The sequence below is a fragment of the Colletotrichum siamense genome, assembly GCF_013390195.1.
Source record: "Colletotrichum siamense strain Cg363 chromosome Unknown KSG_Cg363_contig02, whole genome shotgun sequence".
In the NCBI taxonomy this organism is placed as follows: domain Eukaryota; kingdom Fungi; phylum Ascomycota; class Sordariomycetes; order Glomerellales; family Glomerellaceae; genus Colletotrichum; species Colletotrichum siamense.
In genome coordinates, this window is record NW_023501015.1 from 5,226,528 (window position 1) to 5,250,591 (window position 24,064).

At 51.4% G+C, this 24,064-nt stretch overlaps 11 protein-coding genes across 11 annotated transcripts; 5 read left to right on the forward strand and 6 right to left on the reverse strand.

The window, feature by feature from the left end:
• Positions 1 to 156: 156 nt before the first annotated feature.
• On the forward strand, positions 157 to 1,155 carry qa-4-2 (3-dehydroshikimate dehydratase; the record flags this gene model as incomplete). Its single annotated transcript, XM_036635203.1, has 1 exon — positions 157 to 1,155. The coding sequence occupies one exon, from the start codon at positions 157 to 159 to the stop codon at positions 1,153 to 1,155; it is 999 nt and encodes a 332-aa protein (XP_036499598.1).
• A 138-nt stretch (positions 1,156 to 1,293) lies between these two features.
• On the reverse strand, positions 1,294 to 2,169 carry lvr-1 (Levodione reductase; the record flags this gene model as incomplete). Its single annotated transcript, XM_036635204.1, has 2 exons — positions 1,294 to 1,694; positions 1,752 to 2,169. 2 exons carry the CDS (start codon positions 2,167 to 2,169, stop codon positions 1,294 to 1,296), a joined length of 819 nt encoding a protein of 272 aa, XP_036499597.1.
• Positions 2,170 to 3,027: 858 nt separating this feature from the next.
• Positions 3,028 to 4,776, forward strand: qa-y-4 (Quinate permease; the record flags this gene model as incomplete). Its single annotated transcript, XM_036635205.1, has 3 exons — positions 3,028 to 3,126; positions 3,196 to 3,472; positions 3,530 to 4,776. The coding sequence occupies 3 exons, from the start codon at positions 3,028 to 3,030 to the stop codon at positions 4,774 to 4,776; spliced, it is 1,623 nt and encodes a 540-aa protein (XP_036500824.1).
• Positions 4,777 to 4,830: 54 nt separating this feature from the next.
• On the reverse strand, positions 4,831 to 7,280 carry uaY-6 (Positive regulator of purine utilization; the record flags this gene model as incomplete). Its single annotated transcript, XM_036635206.1, has 6 exons — positions 4,831 to 5,769; positions 5,832 to 6,030; positions 6,090 to 6,268; positions 6,320 to 7,020; positions 7,080 to 7,128; positions 7,182 to 7,280. 6 exons carry the CDS (start codon positions 7,278 to 7,280, stop codon positions 4,831 to 4,833), a joined length of 2,166 nt encoding a protein of 721 aa, XP_036499596.1.
• Positions 7,281 to 9,286: 2,006 nt separating this feature from the next.
• CGCS363_v003358 (uncharacterized protein) lies at positions 9,287 to 10,741 on the forward strand (the record flags this gene model as incomplete). The annotated part of the gene is made up of 5 exons (XM_036635207.1): positions 9,287 to 9,523; positions 9,575 to 9,944; positions 9,999 to 10,116; positions 10,178 to 10,242; positions 10,299 to 10,741. The coding sequence occupies 5 exons, from the start codon at positions 9,287 to 9,289 to the stop codon at positions 10,739 to 10,741; spliced, it is 1,233 nt and encodes a 410-aa protein (XP_036500825.1).
• Positions 10,742 to 11,877: 1,136 nt separating this feature from the next.
• On the forward strand, positions 11,878 to 13,470 carry Mutanase-3 (Mutanase; the record flags this gene model as incomplete). The annotated part of the gene is made up of 4 exons (XM_036635208.1): positions 11,878 to 12,054; positions 12,111 to 12,344; positions 12,398 to 12,802; positions 12,856 to 13,470. 4 exons carry the CDS (start codon positions 11,878 to 11,880, stop codon positions 13,468 to 13,470), a joined length of 1,431 nt encoding a protein of 476 aa, XP_036499599.1.
• A 101-nt stretch (positions 13,471 to 13,571) lies between these two features.
• atnD-1 (Short chain dehydrogenase atnD) lies at positions 13,572 to 14,680 on the reverse strand (the record flags this gene model as incomplete). Its single annotated transcript, XM_036635209.1, has 3 exons — positions 13,572 to 13,683; positions 13,755 to 14,036; positions 14,091 to 14,680. 3 exons carry the CDS (start codon positions 14,678 to 14,680, stop codon positions 13,572 to 13,574), a joined length of 984 nt encoding a protein of 327 aa, XP_036500697.1.
• A 1,004-nt stretch (positions 14,681 to 15,684) lies between these two features.
• On the forward strand, positions 15,685 to 16,512 carry tpcH-0 (Methyltransferase tpcH; the record flags this gene model as incomplete). The annotated part of the gene is made up of 1 exon (XM_036635210.1): positions 15,685 to 16,512. One exon carries the CDS (start codon positions 15,685 to 15,687, stop codon positions 16,510 to 16,512), a length of 828 nt encoding a protein of 275 aa, XP_036500698.1.
• A 129-nt stretch (positions 16,513 to 16,641) lies between these two features.
• Positions 16,642 to 17,700, reverse strand: CGCS363_v003362 (Cytochrome P450 monooxygenase FUM15; the record flags this gene model as incomplete). Its single annotated transcript, XM_036635211.1, has 1 exon — positions 16,642 to 17,700. One exon carries the CDS (start codon positions 17,698 to 17,700, stop codon positions 16,642 to 16,644), a length of 1,059 nt encoding a protein of 352 aa, XP_036500695.1.
• Positions 17,701 to 19,204: 1,504 nt separating this feature from the next.
• FLACCA (Molybdenum cofactor sulfurase) lies at positions 19,205 to 20,659 on the reverse strand (the record flags this gene model as incomplete). Its single annotated transcript, XM_036635212.1, has 1 exon — positions 19,205 to 20,659. The coding sequence occupies one exon, from the start codon at positions 20,657 to 20,659 to the stop codon at positions 19,205 to 19,207; it is 1,455 nt and encodes a 484-aa protein (XP_036500696.1).
• Positions 20,660 to 23,034: 2,375 nt separating this feature from the next.
• yxbG-0 (putative oxidoreductase YxbG) lies at positions 23,035 to 24,055 on the reverse strand (the record flags this gene model as incomplete). Its single annotated transcript, XM_036635213.1, has 4 exons — positions 23,035 to 23,278; positions 23,336 to 23,372; positions 23,436 to 23,941; positions 24,006 to 24,055. The coding sequence occupies 4 exons, from the start codon at positions 24,053 to 24,055 to the stop codon at positions 23,035 to 23,037; spliced, it is 837 nt and encodes a 278-aa protein (XP_036500701.1).
• Positions 24,056 to 24,064: the final 9 nt, after the last annotated feature.

Consider the following 24,064-nt stretch of genomic DNA (forward strand, 5'->3'; position numbering starts at 1 on the left):
TGGCAGAGCGGGTGTGATTTTACCCGGCACGATGATCTTGAGCTACCTAGCGCAAGGCACGTTGCCGGTAGATCAAAAGGATGTAACAAGAGCTAGCTAGAAGGCACCACATTGCCTATCTAGTAGGAATCCTCAGGTTATCGAATCCAAATGAAGATGATGTCGAAACTCCCTTTCCGCAACAAATGGGCAATAGCCACAGTATCTCTTGGCAAGCATTCATCGCATACACTTGAGCGAAAGATAGAAGCCGCTGCTGGCTGCGGGTTCTCTGGCATAGAGCTCGTGCATGCCGACCTCCTCCACCATGCCACGTCAAACGGTCTTCCTCTGGAATCTGCTAGACATATCAAGAATCTCTGCATGTCGCGGAATCTTGAGATTCTCAGCCTGAATCCCCTGAAGAATTTCGAAGGAAACCTTAGTACACCGTTGGAAGAACGACTGCGCGTTGCCAGCGACTGGATCAACCTTGCTGTGGCAGCCGGTGCAAAGTTCGTCCAACTGCCATCGCAGTTTCTCCAGCATTCGACAAACGATGATAGTGTGATCATACCAGAGCTGCAAGCTTTGGCCGATCTTGCAGGCCAGAGTCAGGTCAGCATCGCATACGAACCAGTCGCCTTCGCTGCCTTTCACGCCACATGGCAAGATGGCCTCCGTGTTGTCAAATGTGTTGACAGACCCAACTTCAAACTCTGCCTCGACTCTTTCCACATCCATAGTCGTCTGTGGGGCGACCCCTACGCTCGTAATGGTCAACTTCCAAACGGCGAGACAGAAATGGCTGAATCAATGGCGAAATTCCTCAAACAAGCTCCTAAAGACCATTTATGCTATTTGCAACTGTCGGGTGGCTCTCGGTTCGACCCCCCTTTAACAGATAATTCTCTCCTGTTTGACGGTCTGGAGGTCAAAGATGCACGCCTGGCATGGTCGCGGAGCGCTAGGCCTTTCCCTCTGGAAGAGCCTGGCTACTTTCCTGTGGTCGAGATTATGAGGACATGGGCGGTGGATTACGGATGGGACGGTTGGTTCTCTGTGGAAGGCTTTCTGAAAGAGACGGAGTTGGAAGCAAATGGTCCAGAGGTCATGGCTGAGAGAGCAAGACGTTCAATTCAGGCACTGTATGAGAAGGTGCATTCAGCTGCCTAGTATCAAGAATCAAGATGGATCGATAAAATTCAATCATAAAAATCTCTTCTGCCACTGATGCTCTCTCAAAGAAGGGAACGAATCTAGATTCAAACTGCTGGTCAGAGGGCAAGTGCCTTGAGCATAATATCAGAGCTCCTAAAAACTGACACAACCTCCGTCAATCTTCAAGAAGCCCCCAGTCATAAACTTGGAGTCATCGCTAGCTAAGAACGCCACGACACCCGAAATATCATCAGTCTCGGCGTATCTTCCTAACGGCATACCCTTTCTCAACTCCTCCATCTTTTCTGGGCTCCAAGATGCCTTGAACATTGGTGTGTTAATGCCGCTGGGATGAATGGTGTTTACACGGATGCCCAGCGGCCCGAGTTCTGATGCTGCCGTGAGAGCAAGCCCCCGCAACGCGAACTTTGAGCTCGAGTAGACTATCAATCCTGGGGTGCCTCTCAGACCGGCTATTGACGACGTCAAGATAATGCTTCCTCCAGTGCCCAAATCCTTCATGGCTTTGGCAGTGTGCTTGATGCCCAGAAATGCTGCTATTGTCAGAAAGATGCAAATATCACCAGGCTGTGGAGATATAGGATACATACCAGACTTGACATTGACCTGCATGATTCGATCGTAGGTTTCTTCGGTTGTATCGAAGATGCTCGTGGATGTATAGCTCACTCCGGCGTTGAGAAATGCGCAATCCAAACGTTGAAAATGACTGGCAATCTTTGTTGTATACTGCTCGACAGCCTTCTCAGAAGTGACATCGGCCGTGACTGTCAATATGCGATTTTCAATCGTTTCCCCGGGTATGTAGACCTTGAGCTGCGAGACGGCGCGCTCGAGGGCATCTGAGCTAATGTCCACGAGGCCAAGATTCGCAACCTCCTGCAACAGCCGTGCAGCGGTTTCCAATCCGATAGAGCCACCTGCGCCTGTCACCAATACAACCTTTCCCAGCAGGCGTTGCGACGGAAGATGTGTGGCTGCTGCTTCTTTGGGTAGATTTTCCTCCATGTTGGGCAGTGGTCTGGAGCAAGCCGGATACGGCGTTCAGTGATATGGAAGGAGTTTGATAGGAGCTTGGACGACAGGAGGCTACTGTGGCCGATACAGGATTCCCAAAGACAAGACCTCTTTCTTTCTCGCCATCAAGTAATGCAAGGAGGATAATGATTCAAGCGGGGTGCTTCTCCGCATCGTCAAAGGAATCCAACCCCTCACGGATATAAGTTCTGAAGGAACGGAAATTAGATCCCGAGTACTAACGGTCTCATGTTTGACGGGGTTGAACAGACGATCCATGAGTTTTCGTATCACAAGCGATGCGAGCGACATCGACGCTGTGTGGGAGTGCGTCGGTTGTAAACCTGGATAGATCCCCGATACTCCCGGTACTCAACAAAGAGGCTGGGTGTACGGACTGCAGCAGAACCAGAAGTGTGTTGTAGACTTGGGGTTACTGAGGATAGAATGTGGAGAATCCAACATCTCGATATGAGCCAATAACAAACATTGCAATCCTTTGACCGTAAACCAAAGTCGCCGTGAGTTGTTGAAGCCCCTGTGTCTCCCCACGGGGTATCGTTCTAACCCCGCAATTCCCTTGCTATCCCCATGCAGAAACACGCAGGTGAACAGGGAGATTGGATAAGTGTTTCCCCACAGATCCATGGTAGGTATTGCAACTGCCGCCGCTCTACCGGTTTCGATACCCCTGAACTGCAGAGCACCAGGCGTGAGAAATCGTAGAAGCCTTCCAGTTATAAATGGATAAAAGGATCCCAAGTTTCCCGATGTGCTTGCACCATATCTACGCCTTTATTTGTTCAGTGCTTGAGAGAATCTATCCTCTTGTAGGCTAGAATACACAAAATGAAAAACATCTTTTCGCTGCAAGATGACCCGGGGTCAGACACCCCGAAAGAAGTCTACGGATATCGGCCTTACCTTCTGGCCTTTTCAGCGTCATGGGTGAGAAACCTTTCGAACGCAGGCGTCACAGATGAAGCCAGTGTAACTAATGGATGGCTAATTACACAGGCTTCGGCAATGTACGGCTATGACTCAGCCTTCATCGGTGGCACGATCAATCTTCCGTCTTTCCAAAGGGCATACGGTTTAGGAAACAGTTCGGCTGACCAAATCGCCAATCTCTCGTCCAACATTGTTTCAATATTCCAAGCTGGCGCCTTCTTTGGGTGTATCGCTGGCTTCTTTTCCGCCGAAAGGTTTGGGCGGAAGCCCGTTATCTTGGGCTCAGCTTTTGTCTTCATTATCGGCGTGGTGTTGCAATTGATCGGGAAGATTGGTCTTCTGTGTGAGATAACCTGCTCGATTTCCGATTATTATTTGTTGCTAACGATGCTCGCTGTAGACGGCGGCCGAGCTTTGACTGGACTCGCTATTGGAGCTTCTTCGACATTGATCCCGGTCTACATCGCGGAGTGCTCAACAGCCCTGATCCGTGGCAGGCTTGTCGGCATCTTCGAAATCATGCTGCAGACAGCGCTTGTGTTTGGCTTTTGGGTCAATTATGGCGTGGCACAGAATATCTCTTCACAGGGAAACACGCAATGGCACGTGCCGGTGGCCGTACAGTTTGTCCCTGCCGGCTTGCTCCTCATCACCATGCCCTTGTTCTGCTCCGAGTCTCCAAGATGGCTCGTTACTAAAAACAGAAAGACGCAAGCACAAAAGGCTCTGTGTTGGATACGAAATCTGCCTGAGGAACACGAGTTCATCAGCCGTGAGATCAAGCAGATTGAAGTCAGCATCACTCTCGAGACCGAGGCCAACGGCGGGGAACAGTTCACGTGGAAAGTATTCCGAGAACTTCTTGTTCCTGGTATCAGGTGGCGTGTGTCCATCGGTGCCCTGCTCATGGTACTTCAGAATCTTACTGGCATTAATGCCATCAACTACTACAGTCCAACCATCTTGCGTTCAATTGGCTTCAGCGGAACTGATGTTGGCCTCCTGGCGACCGGGGTTTACGGCATAGTCAAGATGATGACGACACTTGTTTTCATGATGTTCTTCGTCGACAAGTTCGGCAGACGACCAGCCATTCTAATTGGAGCTATTGGGGCAATGGTTGCCATGTTCTATTTGGCGGGCTACTCCGCGTTGTCCGGCTCATTCGAAGGTACAGCTTCAGCAGATGCCGGGGCTCGCACTGCCCTGGCTATGATTTACATTTACGCCATTTTCTACGGCTTCAGCTGGAATGGAATTCCGTGGATCTTCGCCTCCGAGGTGCTGCCCAACCGAGTCCGCACGCTTGGCATGATGATTGCGGTTTGCGCACAGTGGTTGGCGCAGTTCATCGTTGTGTACAGCCTTCCACATATGATCAATAAGATAACCTGGGGAACCTTTCTTTTCTTTGGGGCGTGCACGGTGGTTGCGTTCATCTTTGCGTTCCTGTTTGTTCCGGAGATCAAAGGTGTCCCGTTGGAGGATATGGACATGTTGCTGGGAGCTGATGCGCCTCTATTTGCCAGAGCGGCTCGCAGGAGGTACTTGGAGGCACGAGATGCTGGATTGAGCAGCCTAGTTCTTCATATGTCTCAAGAGAAGGAACAGGTGGAGCAGGAACATGTTGAGGGTGAACAGGTCTAGAGGAAATGGTAATATGGTGCGGCGATCGCCGGATGACTGATCCGAATCTCTTCTTTAGAATTCTCTTACCCCTTGTAGTAAGTTAAGCTGTTGTACCAACCACTCCGACTCTTGAGGTATAGCCATGGGATCTAAGTCATTGATCCAGTCTTGCATGCCAGAGGGACTGGTGCCACTCATTGGAACATGACTGTCCATGCTTGGCCCCGGGCCGATCGCTGGTAGTGATGTGGGTCCTGGTTTATGCCCGTCGTTGCAGACCATGGTGATTGTTCGTTGTGACAATGTCTCGAAGATATCGCGGTAAGATGTCGCCAAATTCCACCGTTCGGCGATGATGATCAGAACAGTCGTACAAGCCATACAGGTCGTCACAACATCGGCCTGTCGAATAGAGTCTCGGACGCGTTTCGACCTCCAGAGGCAGTAGAGATATGTGAGTCCACCGAGAAACAGAATATGAAGGCTTCCCCAGGTGAACTGAACGGAAGAGCTTTGGTACACCCGGCGATAGAGAAGACACATCTCTCGTGCACGAACCGCACACTCTTCTAACGCCCTCTCAGTTGCCTCGATATCATTAACATTGGTTGAGTCGTTGCAGTTAGCAGGGGTATGGCTACCCGGAAGTGCCATCATGTAGTGTCGATACAGAAGCAGGATGGAGTGATCATAAGCCAGCTGAAACCACGATCTTGACGTGAAGACAGATAGCGGATGAGACACCGAGTAGTCTAGTTGGTCGGGTGTGTTGACGCGCCATTCATCTAACTCTTGGCGAAGGCTTTCGACGGTTGCCCTCTGACCACAATGATTTCCGCAGCGCCGTATCGACGGTGGATAAAGATTGTCGCTAATCTTTGTCCACAATCGTCGAAGCTTAATGGCATGAACGAAGCCCGTCATTAGTGTTGGCGGACCAGTCGGGTTTGTACGGGGGTTGGCCATCAGACCTCCCGATGTAATGTTTTCGTCGTCCATGTCAAGTGGCAGCTAGGGAAGTGCTTTGTCAGACTTTGTGATACATATTTAAGCTTCTGGTATGTACGGCTTACCTCGACATCAATAGAGTCATCAGGAATACCAACTGGCCGACCAAGGGTGAAAGCCACAACTCTGTCGATATCATAGGCCACCCAGAAGCATCTCTTGGACATTTCCTTCGTAAGAGCGTCCGTGTTTTTATGATACTTCTCTGCACTTCGATGATACCCAAGCTCAATGCAATGGCGGATAGCCATACCAGAAACCTTCCTATGGTGACAGCCAGTCAGCTTCAAGCAAAGGGGAGGAGACTCTGACCATTCACGAACCATAAGCTGACGCCAACTGGCGACCTGATGGAGTAAACCGCACAAGACAGGATAGCCTGTATTGACTCGAGGCTATCGAGATCTAAAACAGCTGCAATGTGGTCTAGCGCCATCGAATAGTAAGCTTCGGCAGCATCGTAATGACTCTGGCCGAGTACAAGAGAACCAATCGCATAAACCTAGTGTTGATGTAAGCATAGGAGGAATCGAAGTGTTGATGAAAAGCTTACCATCAATACGAAAAACAAAGAAACGCCGCTGACGCTACTGAGATCACCTTCAAGACTCGCTTTCAAGCAGCTCTCTTCCCAAATTTGGAACGTTGGCTTGTGAAGAAAGGGGTATTGAGGGTGAATATTGTTGAAGTAAGCCTGAGAAAGATTGGCTCTTAAGGTGGGCGACGGCAGCCGCAACGGAACTTCGCGAGGCACCTCAGAGCCAGGCCCTTTTGCACGACCCGCATGGCTATGTTGTGAACTACCACCTCTACTTGCAAGACCCATGGTCGCGCTCACAATTCGCGAGAAAGAGACCGCGGAAGATGGCCCGAAGTAATGAGGCTCCCTGCCAGCGGCGCTGAGACAGAGCAAAGCAACTTCCGAGGAGAGCATGTCGACATGGTGATCATCAGCATCTATTGAGGGTGCACGCAGTGCTCGGGAGAAGTCCACGTCCTCGAAAGAAGACTGCTCAGGTAGGGCTGGGAAAGCGGTTGGCATGTGCATGATAGGCATAGGTTGACTTGTCGAGCCTGTAGGGGGCGGGGCCGAGTGATCGGCATCGTGACCCTCGTTGGAACCGAAGTGGTCGAGAGCCACTTCGGGCCGGACCTGTTGCAAGAGACCTTCCAGATAAGCTACACGGGCCTCAAGGGACTTCATGTAGTCGCGCGGGCGGTGTAAGCCGGTCCCTGGATCTTCGACTAGGCAGTCTTTGTGACAGTCAGCCGAACCTGCTCATGTGCCATCGAGGTCTCTTTGAGGGTCTTACCTCTTCCTGTTCTGACGCAGTTCTGGCACTTGGGGCTTTGTCCATCGCACTACGAATGTTAGAAGAACCTAAGGAAACAGGGTGCAGCTTAGGTTGATGAACCTTCAGTTTCTTTTGCTTGCAGCCGATACATGCCAACATCGTTCGCTCGCCGAGCCGCGGGCGCTTTGCCGTGTGTGTGCTGGCCCTCTGGCTGCTCATTGTGAAATGCAGGGTGAAAGTTCCAGCCAGCAGCAAGGTAAGGTCTCCCGATCAGATCTCCAATGTGGAGAAAGTCAGATATCGCGTGCCTTTGAGCGAGAATCAACGGCTGCGAGTCACCTCTGATCCGATATCGTGGAGTCCGGGGGAATGTGTCAGCAGCGTTTAATCTGGCTGATAAGGGGGGTAACAGTGCTCAATGCGCCCATCTCCCCGCGGGCACGCTACCATTATCAAGTGCGGAGACGGTGGAGAGATTCTCCCTACAGTGGTCGTAGCACTATCGGGACTTTCCTGCAGCCTCGGATGACACATTTTATCAGGCAAGTAACCATTGTTAGTGCACTCGGAGGACCCGTTAATCTACCGCTGCCATCCCGGCCGGCATCGGAGGAGTGGGCCGAGGTACGCCGACATCAGCTGTTCAAGAACCGTTGATGTTCTATGTCGGACTTTTGCCCCGAAGATTGGACACATTGACTGTTTGTAACCAAGAATTTTGATGCGAAGAAAAAAAAAAAAACGACGTGAGTGGAAGACAATCCGAACAGGAAAGCCACAAGCCCTGGATGACGACGACCAGTTAAGTCGGGCGGATCTCTCTCCGATGGACAGAGACTACTAAGCCAGCCAACGGTGTAGGGCGGATCGGTGGGCGCTATTCTTATTAATAGCTTGCCCGGTTGCGTAAAATGCACACAAGGAAAACAAGCCCTTTGTGGGCAGAGTCAGCAATGAAGAGTCAGATACGAGGTGCAGAATGCGGGACGGTGACATGGTCTGCAAGAATTTACAAAGGTCGACACGACTGGACTACAAGGCGTAGCGGTGAGCGCATTCTAGTTTCTTGAGTCAAATTCTGTAGCTCGTATGAGGAATTCATCTTTTTGTATACTTCGCAATATTCTGATTTGTGCGCTTCAACTCTATTCGTCGTAACTAGTGCGGTAGGCAATGATCAGATCATCAATCAATGCTGCTGGTTTGAGAATGGTGTCATGTGACAAGGCATAGAAATCAATATCCTTACAGACAACGCCATCACTCGTAGCAACGCCCGTCGCACGTCCTTCTGAAGTCGAGAAGTAGGATTCGTGGCTTCAAATTAGGCATCCTTCGAACCGGAAGGACGGCTGTCAAGCCTCCCATGCGCCCGCATCTCGTTGGAATTACTAGTTGCAAAAGTCGCCTGTCGAACAATGCGAGGCTTTCTGGTTCTTCAACGAGATCCTCGCCAGCCCTGCAAAGTAATCATTGAAGACCGTTTCGGAGACCGACGTTCTCGCTTCTACCGGCTTAACGCGATGTCGCAGAACCGGCTCGACCGGCTCGACCGGACATATTGCTAGCACTAGGTCGGAAGGAAACACCGCTCCGTGTTGACAGACTTACAATTACGAAATAGCCTCAGTGAAGTGTTCGCTTCCTTTCATCTCCCCTGTGGCGTCCGGAACCGATTTTAGTGCTGAAGATCAGTCCCGGATAACTGGGACAGGAATACCCGAATGAGCAAATCGCACGTGGAAATGCCGTTTTCGTCCACAACCCAGACCTTTACTTTCCTTCACAGGCTCAGATGCTCCGGTCGTCGAGAGCGCGACAAGGGAACCATACCCTTGGCACGTAAATCAGCTGCAACGCAAACAAGGTTTCCTTTGAGCCAAACAGGAAATCAGATGGAGAGGAATAGACTCACTCTCTGACTGTCGCTAAGCCTCTAGCGTCCACAACCTCGGTGACCTCGACACTCGAGCCCTTCTAGAACAAAGTTTTGAGGTTTCATCTTGTCATTTTGCCCTCCGCACTGAGTGGCGTAATCTAAGAGGATAATGGTCGTCCTTCCCCCTCATCTTCTGCTTACGACCGCCGTCTCCTCATCTCCGACGTTGCATCTCTTTTCGCACGTAACGAAAAACCGCCAAACACAAACCAAACCCGCAATCGACCGTATCGGGCCATGTTACAACAACATCTTCAATGATCGTTCTTCTGCGTCCGCACGCACGATGCACCTGCTTTACAAAGCATTGACCAGTGCCTCGATACCTCCGCTACCGCTACCGCCGCGTGATTACGCCGACTCGGCCGAGGATGTCGACACGCACAGCATAGGCGGCGTGATCGTCGCGTCCGTCGTGCCCGCGACGGCGATCTCGACGATGTTTGCTCTGTCGCGGCTGTTCGTGAGGGGATGGATCCAAAAGAAAGTGCACTTTGACGACGGAATTCTTCTGGCTGCGGTGGTATGAATGCTCGTCTTCGTGTTATCGGACATTTTTGGCTGAGTATCACAGATATCGGGATGGACATCGACAGCGACGACATTAAAGGCCGTTGCGATTGGCCACGGGAGGCACGTCGCATCGCTGAGCGACCATCAGAAGGAGGAGATTTTGCACTGGACCGTCATGGCCTTCTCCTTCGGCATTTTTGCTCTGATACTGCCGAAAATCGCCGTGGTCGCTCTCATGAACCGACTCCTTCAACCTAAGAGGGGACAACGCTTATTCCTGTGGGCTCTTGTTGCATTTTGCTCACTAGGCCTGCTTGGAAACGTCCTGGGATTATACACACAATGTTCACCGTCACAAGCTGAGATGTCATTCATGACGAAAGCTTGTCTAGGACCAGATATGGCCGTGGAATATTCAATATCAACAAGTGGTAAGTAAGAAGCTTATTTCATATGGAGACATCGCTAACCTGGCGGCCTCTCAGCGATATCTGCGGCAACAAATGCATATCTCGCAGTTTATGTGGCTTTCTCGATACGCAAGCTTCATTTCGCCAGAAGGAAACTTTTAGGAGTATTGATATCGATAGTGCTGGGCGCTGTGTAAGTGGTTTTTGAATGAGTCTGCAAGAAATATCCAGTTTGCTAACCATGTTTTTCTCAGTGCTTTGATAACTGCAATATTTAAATGCACGAGATTAAAGTCATTAGGTAGCCCTGATTTTACCTGTGAGTGATACTAACGTCGATTGTTTAAGAAAGACTTTGCTGACGCTCTTTCACAGACGACTCCGCTGACCTGGTCATCTGGACGAGTCTTGAAGCCGACGTGGTCATCATCGCTGTGTGCATCCCAGCGATGCAGCCTCTGATCGACCATCTCTTGCCGCATCCGAGCGACGCAAGTACGCTTTCCTCTCACGCCCCGACATCGCCAACATCCTTCACTCCACGCAAGAAGTTATGGAGTATCAGCCACGACCCAGAAGCGGCAAGAGACTGGGACACGGAGATTCAGATCCCAGAGGTGATCATGGTCGAGCGAGAATTTGAGATCAATGTTACAAGAAGTGTACACACATGGACGCCAGACACGAACCCGTCGGCAGTGACGGATGATGAGAAGTTCCGGATAGTGAAGGACCAAAGGCCGGACGGAACTGTCACGACAACGGTGGTTGTGATATCGTCGGCACCGGCCGATGTTACGAGATTCCCGCAAGCTTGAAATACCCCTATGACGATATGATTACGAACATACACAGATAATGAACATAATTATAGATGCGCTCACCTTGATGCCATGCCAATGCCAAGCGCGTGTGAGTGTGAGAGCGAGTGCAAAATGCAGAACAACACCGTTTAATGTCCCGAGGCTCCTAGAGCTCGTGATGGTGTACAACGCGAAACACCACGGGAAACGCCTGGTCCAATTCCCGTGGGATGCCGGGAATGAGCACAGAGCTTTCCGGTCCGCTGGCCGGTTAGTCAACTCCACCTCGCGATCAGCCAAGCCCCACAGTGGCTGAAGTCTTCGTGGCTCAGTCGGTAGAGCGTTGGTCTCATATTACTTCAATATGACTCTGTCTGAAGGCAGAGATATCCAAAGGTCGAGAGTTCGAGCCTCTCCGAGGACATCTTTTTGCTGTCCTCCTGTATTTTTCTGTCGAGGTTGCTACCTAGCTAGATCTCTCTCTATCTCTGAGGATAGTGCCCTCCCGTTCAGAGAACGTCTATCTCCCATCCCACAAATGTTGCTTTCACCTACACTCTAATGCCCTTTAGCCTATTTTACCTTATTCACTTGCTTTCGCTCTCGGATTTCTAGTTTTTACATGTTAATCTCGCGTCCACATGTTCTTATCTTCCTCAAACTAAATCGGGGACCTGCCCGATGGGCACACGCAAGCCTAGAGCAATTGAATCAGCACCCTTGTAGTGTTCGGCACCCTCTCTTCGTCCGTGTTGCAGAGCCTAAAAAATGACGTAAAATCCATGTGGCCAGCCAGCGAACGACAGGCTCAGCGCACCCTCCCTAATGACTCGCGCCCTGAACACACACTTCCATGTCTCTAAGCTTCGAGACATCGAACTAGATAGGCCCGCGGAAAACACCAAGAGCTTCTCTATTGCTATCCAGCGAATTTTCCGAGATGGTGAATGGCAACGAGGCCTCCAAGAGACCGGATAAGACGGGATGCGTGCTAAGGCTCGGTTACGTACAGATGGGGCTACAAACGACCCTCTCCGGTGGCCAAGATTGAGGCTTCGCCATTCCACGTGTCAATTTAATTGGAGCGGTCAAACGCAGCGCGCGTCACGGCTCGGCGCGGGCAACTTCTCCTCTCCCGAACACACGCGACGATGAAGGCATTTTTCGACAAGGCGAAGAGGAAGATCGAGGCGGAGATCGCGGCCATCACCGGCGACGACGACGAGCCCCGACCGGCGCCACCGCCTCCGGTGCCGACGGACAGCCGGCCGCCGTATCAGCAGGGGCCGCCTCAAGAGTTCGAGCGGGCCGTGTTTGCGCATTTCATGGTGAGCAGACTTTCTGCGATTGGAACTTTGAAGGGCTTTTGCTGACACAGCAGCAGTTGAGTAACACCTGCGAGTACACTGTGGATGAGTACAAGGTCGACATCGGCCTGGCCCAAGAGGCGCATATCGATGGCTTCGTTGTCAATTTTGGTATCCACGAAGAGGCGATTGTGAAGCTCCCTGAGTTTTTCTTCGCGGCTGAGCAGACTGGATTCAAGCTGCTCCTGTCGTTCGACTATGAGGGAGCTGGAGCTTGGCCCAAAGAGAGAGTCATTGAGTTGCTGAATCGGGTGAGTGCATTTCAATAAAGCGCTCTCATGCCACATGCTAACGTCCACCAAAGTTTGGACCTTCTCCTGCGTACTTCAAGCGCGGATGGCAGCCAGTTGTTTCCACCTTCGAGGGAACCGGTCACGCTGCCGACTGGCATGACATCAAGGCCGCGACCGGATGTTTCTTCATGCCCTCGTTCTCGTCGATCGGGGCCGAGAACGCCGTGAACACTGGTGTCACCGATGGCCTTTTCAGTTGGGCGGCATGGCCGCACGGCAACACCCGCAAGATGGATCCCGGCTTGGATGCTTCCTACCGTCACTTTTTGGGCAACAGACCGTACATGGTTGCTGTTTCGCCGTGGTTCTACACCAACCTCCCGACCTGGAACAAGAACTGGGCTTGGAAGGGCGATGATCTGTGGAATGACCGCTGGAACGAGATTCTTCAAATAAGACCTGAATATGTGCAGATTGTGAGTATCCTTGGGACAGCGAAAGGTAGTACCTATTCTAATAACGATGGCAGATCTCGTGGAACGACTTCGGCGAGTCCCATTACATCGGACCCCTCCACGAGAAGCAGTTTGGCGCTTTCGAGTACGGCAAGGCGCCATTCAACTACGTCAGAGATATGCCTCACGACGGCTGGCGGCTTCTGCTCCCTTTCCTGATCGACTTGTACAAGAACGGTCATGCCATCATCAACCGGGAGGGGGTAGTGACATGGTACCGCATACACCCCGGCCACGCTGGCGACTGTGGAGGTACCACAGGCAACGCACCGAGTCACGGCCAGGAGTTGCATCATCCGTCGGAGATCATGGAGGACAAAGTCGTGTTCTCCGCACTGCTCACCGGGCCCGCTTCGGTGACAGTGAGCATCGGTGGTGTACCGCAAGAGGCGTCATGGGATGACGATGGAGTACCGAACGGCGGCGTTGGTGTCTACCACGGCAGCGCACCCTTCAACGGTAGACTAGGCGAAGTCGTCGTGACCATTCATAGAGGAGCAGACGTTGTCGCCCAGGTTCATGGCCGGCCTATCACCGAAGAGTGCACAGAAGGTATCAACAACTGGAACGCTTGGGTGGGAGGTTCCCATGCACCGGTTGGTACGCATGCTGTCGCGCATTTGGGATAAACATAAGGCACAGTTGCTTGTTAGCGTCTATTCTAAGCCAGATATCATACAATGTTGCGTACGGCAACCAATGTCACCGTTGAATGGCGCTCTATGTTCACTCAAAGCGAATCCACGATGCCGGGGGCAATAGCTGCCAACTTCTCAAGTAATTCTTCCCATAGCCGCTTTTGAACCTTGATTCCTTCATCACTCGTAATGAACTCCGACGGTCTGTGTTCTGGCAGTTAGTTGAGAACCCAGCAGTGATTTTTCAGAAGGTGATCTGAGCCCTTATCACGTACCTGCCTACTTTGCCGTCATCAAGGTACTGTCCATGCGTTTCTGGTCCGCCTTCAGCAGCCAGAACAAGTGTACGGCTAGCTTCCTCTGGTGCTCTTCCCACCAAGCTAAGCACAACTTTGACAATTTTCCCCTGAAGCCAGCCGAGATTCCGAGTGACTTCCGTGTCAGATAATCCTGGGTTTACCACTGAAACAACGATGTTGCCCAACTTCTCTGACTTGGTGAGGTTTTTCGCGAGCTCTCTGGCGAGCTGAAGCTGGATGACCTTGGAGATGTTGTACCTAAAGTCCTTCAGTTTACTGAATTCGCCGATCTGCGTGGCAGGAACAGTTTACCTCTCAGTCATACGAGCGACTCTCTCCACAGCCAAGTCTTTGAAGATGTGTTCACTCTTGCTCTCGATGAAGTCAACCCTGGCATGGCCGAGTGATCCAACGAAGGTGACGACAGTTTCCTTGTCATATCTCAAGGACGTTTCCCTCATCTTAGGCAATAGCAGAATGCTGAGGAGAAGCGGGCTCACAGCATTGACTGTGATGAGGCTGTCATCCTTTTCTGCTAGTATGAAGTCATAAGTCATGATGCCGGCGTTGTTGACCAAGACATCCAGGCGCTCAAGACTGCGGGCATGCTTGGCGAAAGTCTGGACACTCGCGTAAGAGCTCAGGTCTAGCTCCCAGACTTCCACGACTCCTTTTGTCCCCGTTGATTCCTCTAGGCGGGTTAAAGCTTCCTTGCCCTTTGGTATGCTTCGCACTGCGAGAATGACTTTGGCTGCTTCGAGCAGGATGAAGTGACGTGCGGCTTCAAGGCCTAGGCCGGTGTTGGAACCGGTGACGATGATAGTTTGGCCGGTAAATTTCTTTGTAGGTACTGGGACCTCGGTGAAGAGCTGAGACTGTAGAAATTCAATAACGCTAGGCATTTTTGTACTTGAGAGGCTGTTTTATTCTTGTACCTGAGTGGATTCTTAAGATGGATGTGATAAGAATGTTGTCAACGGTAAGGGATTTGAGGTGGCTCTGTGACAGACGAGGCTGTTGGTGGAAGAAAGCCTCGAGGTGATATTTAATCAAGATGAATCAAAATTTTGACCTTCTGAAAGTGAGTTTTATGTGCGTTTGTGTTATTTTAATACTCTCGTGCCATTTGTTCCAAGCTGGGCGGGTTTCCGCCTCATAATTAAAGGATTCTTGATTAATCATCCTTTGATTAAAACAATAATTCGCGGCACTATTATCTAGATCACGGTTTGCGAATAGATAACAGTCAATCACTTGAAGGGAAATATTTGGATACGTTCTCTCGTTGATTTCTATCCTGTACCATCAACGAGGCAACTAAGACCAAGAGCTGAACATAAGTAAACAGCCGCCACAGACCTACTATACGCGGAGCTCTCAGATCAACATACTTACACATCGACCATCTCATGATACCATGTGTGCATCCGCTCGCAGGAATGGATATCCGATCCCCGACGAGAGAGTCCGTGTGGGCACCGGTGCCTTAGTGCACGGTTGTAAGCCGGCGGCGGAACCCGCATTCATGGCGTCGGCGGAGTCCCGCCGAACCGCGAGAGCTAAAGAGCGGCAGGAAACCGCCGCCATCACGAATGCATATTTCCCCAGAACAGATATCAAACAATATGACGAATCTGTTTCTTTCTTGTCAAGGTATGCCACGTCGTCTAATCTGACATGCGTCTGCGTGGGTGGTGTGCCATCAAGGTTCACCCCCGGGCCCCTCTTCGGCGTGCATGAAGTCTCCAAAAATGTTCCGTGCGACAACTTATAATGACGACGACGTTCTTATTCAGCTACAGGCAACCCTCAGCTTCATCATCCATGGTCTTGAGGTCCTTCGGCTTATTTTCATCCACGATTTCCACGCCTTCCTTGACTTATCCAGCCGTTTTCATTTCCGAAGATGGCGGACGATAACAAAACGCCCTTGGACCACTTCAACGCGGTAGCCGAGTCCTATGAGAAGAGCACTGGTGGCTGCACGAGAGAGCTCGCTGAGAGGCTCGTCCCGTTACTCGATATCGACAATGACTCCGTGGTTCTCGATAACGCATGCGGCACTGGTATTGTCACCGATGTTATAATGCAGAAGTTCAAAAATGGGAAAGGGCCTGTAGTTCACGCTGTCGATGGCGCATCCAAGATGGTTGAGCTCGTGGAAGCTAGGTTCCCGGATTACGACAATGTACGAACAGGTGTCATGCCGGGCGAAGACTTGGACTTCCCCGATGAGTCCTTCACCCACTCAGTCACCAACCTAGGATTCTTGTTTTTTGATGACGCAAAGAAGGGCGCCTCTGAGATTTGGCGCACGCTGAAGCCTGGTGGGATTGCTGTGGTGACCAATTGGGAGGAGCTCGGATACCTTCCAGTCCTCTGGAAGCTTCAGCGCGAGATACGTCCTGAAGAGGAGCCCTTTAGTGTGCCTATCAAACCCGAGTGGTTCAAACCGTCTCATACGGAACAAGTCTTGAGATCTGGTGGGTTTGAACAGGTTGACCTTCAGGAAATGGTTGTGCATTGGGGCGCAGAGAGTTTGGAGGAGGTCTCGTCATCAATCGTCCAGATGTTTGGTCCCGCTGTATTCAAGGATTGGACCGACGAAGAAAAGACGAAAGCAATGGAGATGGTGCCCTTGATACTAAAAGATGCCATTGTGTCTCTAAACAGAAACGGGCAAACATGTGTCGGGGTCACAATGAAAGCAATCGTGGCGATTTGCAAGAAATAAACTGTAAAAACGCAGCTTTTATAGTAGATACCAAAGATCCCCAACCAAGTAACACCAACCCGTCTTTCCCACAACCAACTTCATGCTGAGGCCTACAAAAACCATATCTTGCATTGCATTTCCCACGCACTAAACTCTACTTACACGCATCTGCAGCCCCTCATGGACACGTAAAGCAGGGCTGGGGTTGACCAAGACAATGTCCTTGAGATCGACAGCCATCTCAAACCGAAATTTTGGAAGAACTTCGATCAAAAGCATCTTCATCTCCAACAATGCAAATACCCTGCCAATGCAGGATCGTGGTCCGTACAAGAATGTCGACATCGCATGTGGGTCCGCAGCTGTGCCAGTCAGATTGTCCCATCGCTCAGGTTTGAACTCGTTGACATCTTCACCCCAGATGGTGGGATTCAGGTTGATAATGGTCGGCATCATCATGAAAGAAGTGCCCTTTGGAAAAACTGTCCCACAGATTTCAACATCTTGAATCGATTCTCGAGCTGCCGAAATTCCGGGAGCAAACAGTCGCAGGTTCTCTTCGAGGACGTTATCCAGGTACGGAAGATTTTGAAGGTCCATATAACTGGGATTCGGTGTACGTTCCAACAGGTCTATGATCTCCTTTCGTGCCTTATCTTGAACTTCGGGATGCTGCGCGAACATCTGGGTTAACCACGTCAAGGAGCTGGCAGAGGACTCGTGCCCGGCCGCGAAGAAGTTCAGAACGTTTTCGAGTATCTTAGATTCTGACCAAGGATCCCCCATAGCGCGAGATTCCAAAATCATGTGGGTGAGTAGATCAGGGCTTTCGACGGCGTCGATCGACTTCTCGGACAATTCGGCTTCTCTGTTCCGAATGATCTCGCGTATCTTGTCGCGTACTCTGTCGTTGGCATGTTTGAAACGGTAATTTTCCTTCAAAGGGAATGAACGGATGGCGGGAAAGAAGGCATATATGGCGACGAGGAGCATTCCAAATGGTGGAGGGTCGAAGACCTGCTGATAAAGCTCGTGAAACTCTGATGGCTTCAGGGTGATCTCGAGGTCGAACCCAAGAGCGAAGTTGACAATAACATCAAGAGTTACTTTGGACCACGCAAAAGAAACTGTCAGGTTGAGAATTAGCCTGTGATGCTTGTGGTAAGCTGGTAGAGGGGCCGGTATCCTTCTTACTATTGACAGCATCGCACTGGCTGTCCACCAATTGGTCAAGATATTGGCAGAACTGTTTTCCTTTGCTGCGAAATAATGGCATGGTCTGCTTCATATTGGTCATGGCGAATCGGGCTACAAGACCATAAGGTTAGAGTCTAATGCGACCACACTCGGGAGTAAATCTCGCAAAGATACTCACGGGAGAGTAGCTTCCTCTGTGACCTTGACTCCTCTCCTTCTGTAAAGACCATTCCAACGCCGGTGATAGGGGTGATCATTCTTTTGTTGAACTCCGGCTTGACGAAAGCGTTTGCTTTGGTTTGGAAGATTTCCTTAAAAGCATCTAGCTGTGTCACGAGGATTGCATTCGAGTTCCCGAAGCTAGTGTAGCGAATAAAACGTTCTTTGGGCCAGTTCCTCATCCAAGAGACGAAGGGCTCCCTAGGATCACCGGATAGAAATTGGTTCACAGTCTGTCCGAGCAGAAAGTAGTGATCCTATGAGAGTGTAAGATCTCCGACATGGAGCATCTACCGAGTGCACTCACCTTAGGACCGGGGATGTGTCTTAGAGGCGACACAAAGTAGGGGTAGATGAAGATAGCGTACACAACGACGGCAGAATACCACGCTGCTAGAGATGCAAGAAGAACCCGGGCTATTAGTTGCAGCCATGTCTCCCGCATATAAGGGAACACCGCAGCCGCGGCCAGGGCAGTAATGGCATACCGCCAAGGTGGTTGGGTGGGATTCATCGTGCGTAAGGTAGTTTGGTTGCGCAAGAAACGCGTGGGAAATGAGATGAAAGTGGGATGGGGAAAAAGCAGTCAACCATGGAAATCGCTTGCATTTTAAAGGCAGCCCGCATCGAATGCTCCGAATAGATGGCAAATGGCTGCTTATGCACATGTGCAATGTCACCCATCCTGTAAGATCCGTTGCACTTCCACGCATCTCGACTTATATTAAGTATTCTCATGGCCGATCCCGACGATGTCCGCAACGGGCGTAGGGTAAACCTAAATAGGAAAACGGTTTGTCCAATCAGGGTGACGCCTGGTGGGATGGGATTGGTTGAGATCGATATCACACCAACGAAGTGATCAATCTCACTGCCCCTCTGTGACGAGCACAACTTTGCCATGCGAAACTGTGACGGAAAACTCTTGGATTATTGGTCTTGAGTGAGTAAAGGCGTCGAGAACTCGGCTGGCGGCATATGTGGCTTGCATACATCTCGGAGCTTTCGACCAGACGGGTTGTTGCGCCGCTGAACACACAAGCCTTCTATTCGGCTGGGCAGGCTTTGACAAAAGCCCCATGTTCGTTGGTTGGGACCAGGCGGTCTATTTTGCGGCTTTGCGGTTACGCCCGTTGGAAAGGCCCGGGACGGGGCAGGCAAACATGAGATCGCGGTGTGCAGGGGGGGCATATCACACTTGTTGGTGCGTTGGTTCGTTGGTTGGGGCGAGACCAAGCCTTTCGGCTGTTGAGCGGATGAATCCTTTCTTTTTGCTTAAATACCAGCTTTTCCGTCAACAATGCTCATGAGGCGGAAGGCCTTCTATGCTCGTAAGCCTATCCCGGTAAGTACTTTGGGCAAAGTTGATGAAACGGTCCACGTCCGCAGCGGTTGACATGAAGCCAAACGAGATCCTGACAGCACCAACGGGGGCGATCATCCGGATGTATGTGTCCAACGACTTGCTGTAAACTTTGCTGAGGGACACCAAAGCTGCCTTTTCCAGACCAAACGCCGTCTCACCCGCCCCTGGATTGCAGAAGCATCCCGTTCTGAGTGAAATCTTCTCTGCTGCAGACTCCTTTGCCACGAGTCTCTCATCAACCACTTTTCCAGAGATGTCGAGGAAATTAAAGCACACGGTGCCTCCTCTTGATTCCATGTTTGTTGGTCCATATATCCTAGCCATTGGCGAGCCGTCGCTGTGCTCCATCCTGTGCAGCTGATCAAGGCACCATCCAGTCAGGCACCTGACCCTTGTGTCGATGAGGAACATCCCAACATCATCCAACCAATCCAAGCCAACCTGAACGTCAGGTATCGATAAGAAGTTTAGGGTGCCATCCTCAAAGCCCGCTTCGTCAGGGGCAATGGTGTGCCAAGGAACACCAACAGTCGCAGCAGTGATTGTGCCGCCGGAAAACCAAGGCCGCGAGTTGGCCAGCCGAGCCAATGCATCGCGTCGGACGATGAGACAGCCAACGCCGGTGGGGTACCCAAACAGCTTGTACCAGCTGACAATCACAAACTCTGGCTTGACACCAGTATCTGATAGATTGAGTCGGGACGTCGGCAAATACGCCGCGGCATCCAGTAGTACGTCATATCCCTGTTCCTGTGCGACCTGAACCCAGGAGAGCGGGTGTCGAACGCCACTGAAGTTGCTCTGAGCTGGATAGGCAAACAAGCCACTGCGCCGCGTGCGTGCCGATCCACACGAGAAAAGGCCTCCCTTGCGACGGCTGAGTGCTGACATGAGGTCCGACGGGTCGACCCGCAGCTCCGGGGCTCGGACCGGCACGTAGACCGTTCGCGCGTGGTTTCGGCCGGCGTATTCTCGGAGGCCGTTGACGGAGTTGTGGTTATCCGACGTCAACACCAGCTTTGTCCCTCTCTTGAATGGGTATGATTCTGCAACGAGACGTGCGGCGCCGGTTGCATTCGGAGTGAAGATGGCGGTGTATTCTTTGGGCGAGGCGTTGAGATAGTCCAGCACCCGAGCTCTGGCATCTTCGATCAGTCGCGTGGCAGACTGGCTTGTAGGGTTTGTTGAGTGGGGATTGCCGAAGAGTGTTTGCCCTAAGCGTTTCTCGTGTGCTCGAACTTGGGACTTCGCAGCCAGGCCAGCGCCGGTGAAGTCAAGATAGAGGTGGCCCTGCTCGTCGAGGTAGCCATATTCGGTCGCCCGCACTTCATCTAGCCGTGAAGTCTGGCTGTACTCAGGGTAAGCGTCTGTGATGCTTTTCATACTGGATGAGATGCGTTAAGTAGTGTCTGTGTGAGGTGAGAATGCGAGGTGAGAAATCGCACCGAAGAGGAAAGAACGGGTACTGAGTAGAGTAGGGAATCAAGGGAGGACCCGTGCAATTGGGTGCCCAAGATCCCCTAGATTATATGAAGAACGATTTGAGGTGGCAACACGACTTTAGCTGCATGCCAGAGGGGAATCCTTCCGCTAATCGTCCGAACGCCTTCGGCGGCAGATACCTAGGTAGCTCGTAAAATGTCTTCACCCCCTTCACTGCTCAAAAGAACCAAATTCACTGCCTGAGGGGTTGCATCGTAGGACGAACCGGGCCATCGGGGGCCGATTGTGTCTGTAACAAGTGACTCGGTCACGCCTTTTCCAAAACGTATCATGCTATGGTTGGCTGGATGAGATAGACCGGTGTTGAAGTTTCCATACAGTAATTCAAGATGCATCCTCACTTCCTTGTCAGGTTGTGTAGCCCCCTCTCGTAAGTACTAAACAGTGTTAGGCGCGGTGCATGCATCTCAGTAAAATGGATCTTTGTGATCATGCACTTGAGTAAACTTTGGCCGCGGCTGGGGTAGATGGTCGTGTGCATCCCAGATTAGCACGTCGAGTTTTCCATGGAGCTGCTGTAACCCAGGTCCCAAGATAGAGGGACCGATGTCACGACAGTGGAGTATCGGCATCATGTCTCGAGCTATAAGATGACGGGCTGAAGTGAAGGATTGTGGGTGTAGCCGACTGCGCCGTGCGGGTGATGGCAGATGGGCTCTGCAGATCAAGACCTGCATCAAGGGGGTGGGATGGAAGCAAGGCATACACACCACACCTCGTTCCTCGAGTTAGACGCAAGGGTGGACTCCCCGGATCACGAACCGAGAGACTATCTTCGCCCAGTCATCATTCTATCTTGAATGCTAACATTGCACCCAGTCCGGCGAACCTTTCGGGCGACATTTCGTTTCACAAGGACGTAGGACAGCTGACATTTCATAGTAAGACATGGCCATTTCATCCGCTTCCAGAACATGCGACGCAGAAACTTTCCATGCTCCAACGGAGAGGGTCGAACTCCGCTGGTGTATTGGGCTTCCTTTTTAGGACTCGTACCAGTTCGCCCTATGAGCGTACAGAAACGCAAAAGCTGCAGCCTGGCCAGCCTGGAACTCCCCATGCATGCATCATGGATATGCCCGGCTGTGTTGAAGTGGGCCTTTCCAAGACACTATCACCTGCGCGCAGACCGGACGGCAAGATTCCGTCCTCTGATCGCTCAAAAGACGTGAGGACTGACGCTTCATCACAGATGCCACACTGCCGCCTTCAGGGTTTTTACTCCGCCCGGACATCACGTTCACAAGTCCCTATTTTTCATCCAGTGTGCGTGAGCCAGTGAGTATGTAATCGTCCTGAGGTGGTGTGTAAGACGCATGCCAGTGGATGCCCGCCTTCAGCTGCATGGGGATTGGTGCAAAGTCGCTTGACCAGGGCCGTTGATTGGATGTCTCATCACTTTATTTTCGAGCCACAGCGAGGAACGTAAACATCCAGCCTCGAATCATTGGTTTGACGTAGCACTGGGGCACAGCTTACTCTTCTAGCCCATTTCGAGCCATATTGACTCGCAAATCAACCGAATCAGAGAGGGGAATTAAGCCAAGAAGATGCACTGGAGTGTCACACTCTACGAATTGCTGCTATTGGCCTTGGAGGGGTGCTATCCACGGGCAACATTTGGCCCTTGGTCACAGCATTAGTAATTGGATCACTGTCTAGTTCAACCCGACCATCCTCGGCGTTGTGCACGCACTTGACGCGTCAGTAGTGCCTGTGATATATGCAACTACCCGTCGGGTTTCGAGTCTCCAGTCTCGGTGTACGGGAAATTTAGCACGGTGTTCTCGAGACACCATAATGCCGCAGAGGGGTTCACCCCAGGACAACAAGCAGATTGAGAGTCTGGCCCTCGAGCGATTTCCGGCACGCTATGTCACACGGCTAGGCTAATTGAGGGCCAGTTCAAGCTCGTCGGGAGACCCAACGGCGGGAATTTCGAACGGCGCGTGCCACGTCAATTAGCGTTGATCGGGGCTGAGTTTAAGACAGCATAAAGTCGGCTCGACCGATCAACGCTCATAGCCTCATTTCATCCACGTGGAAAGCTTCACCTTAATCTCAACGCTTACTTTGAACACCAAGCGCACCTTGAATTAGCCTACTATTCGAGACTACATCATATACGTCCGTAACATCCAGACTCTTCAGCCCCAGGAGCTAGTATCGGAGCTGAAGCTTTCTGGATTTGCTCGCTGGTGTTATCATCAACGTGTCCATCGCACAAATGACGGACCTGACCACGGCGAACTCTCTTATTGCTTTCCCAAGTTCCGAGGGGGGTCGGTGGGAGGTCCATCGGGTGTCACGTAGGCCTTTGTGAGTCCACCATCCACAACCAGGTCATGAGCGTTGACAAAGCTACTCTCGTCGCTGGCCAGGAAAACAGCAGCTTGTGCTTGCTCGATAGCCTCCCCAAATCGGCCCGTTGGGAAGTGAACCTCTCGTCTGAATCGCTTTTCTTTGTCCTCACCCAGAAAGTCCTGAAGCATCGGAGTACTATGTCGTGTTAGAATAGCAACCAAACAGCTGAGGTATTCATGTAATAATGCTTACTTCAGAGGTGCTGGACAAATGGTATTAAAGCGGAAGCCTGTACATGGGAGTACCATTAGCTGGCGATAGCATCACACGGTGCAGGGGTCGTGGTACTCACCATCTCTAGCGTGCACAATTGCCATCTCTCTCGTGAAAGCCATAACAGCACCCTTACTGGCAGTGTATGCCACTTGAGGAGTTGCGGATCCGACAATGGACACCATGCTGGCAGTGTTGATGATGCTGCCCTTCTTCTTGCCATGCTTACGCAGAGACCTGACGGCGTATTTGCTTCCGTACCAGACTCCCTTAACATTGATGTCAAACGTCTTGTCCCAGATGTCGGCAGGACACTCTTCGGCGTCACCATCTCTCGGATGCATGATGCCTGCGTTGTTGAAGATGACGTCCAGGCCACCCCAGCTATCCAAGTGAGCAACTGCTTTCTCTACCTCGGACTCCGTCGACACGTCAACGATGAGTGATTCAAGATGTCCTTTGGCGTTAGGTACGAGCTCCTTAACACGGGCTAGTGCCTTATTCAAGACTGTCTGGTTGATATCGGTCATCAGAACCGAAGCACCCTCCTTGTACATGAGAATCGAGGCTTCGAGGCCAATGCCACTGCCATGCACTTGTCAGTTGGTTTTACCAGGAGTAGAAAGACGATGGGAGAAATTTGACACACCCTGCGGCACCCGTAATTACAATATTCTTCCCTTCGAGTCTGCCTGACATGATGCTATG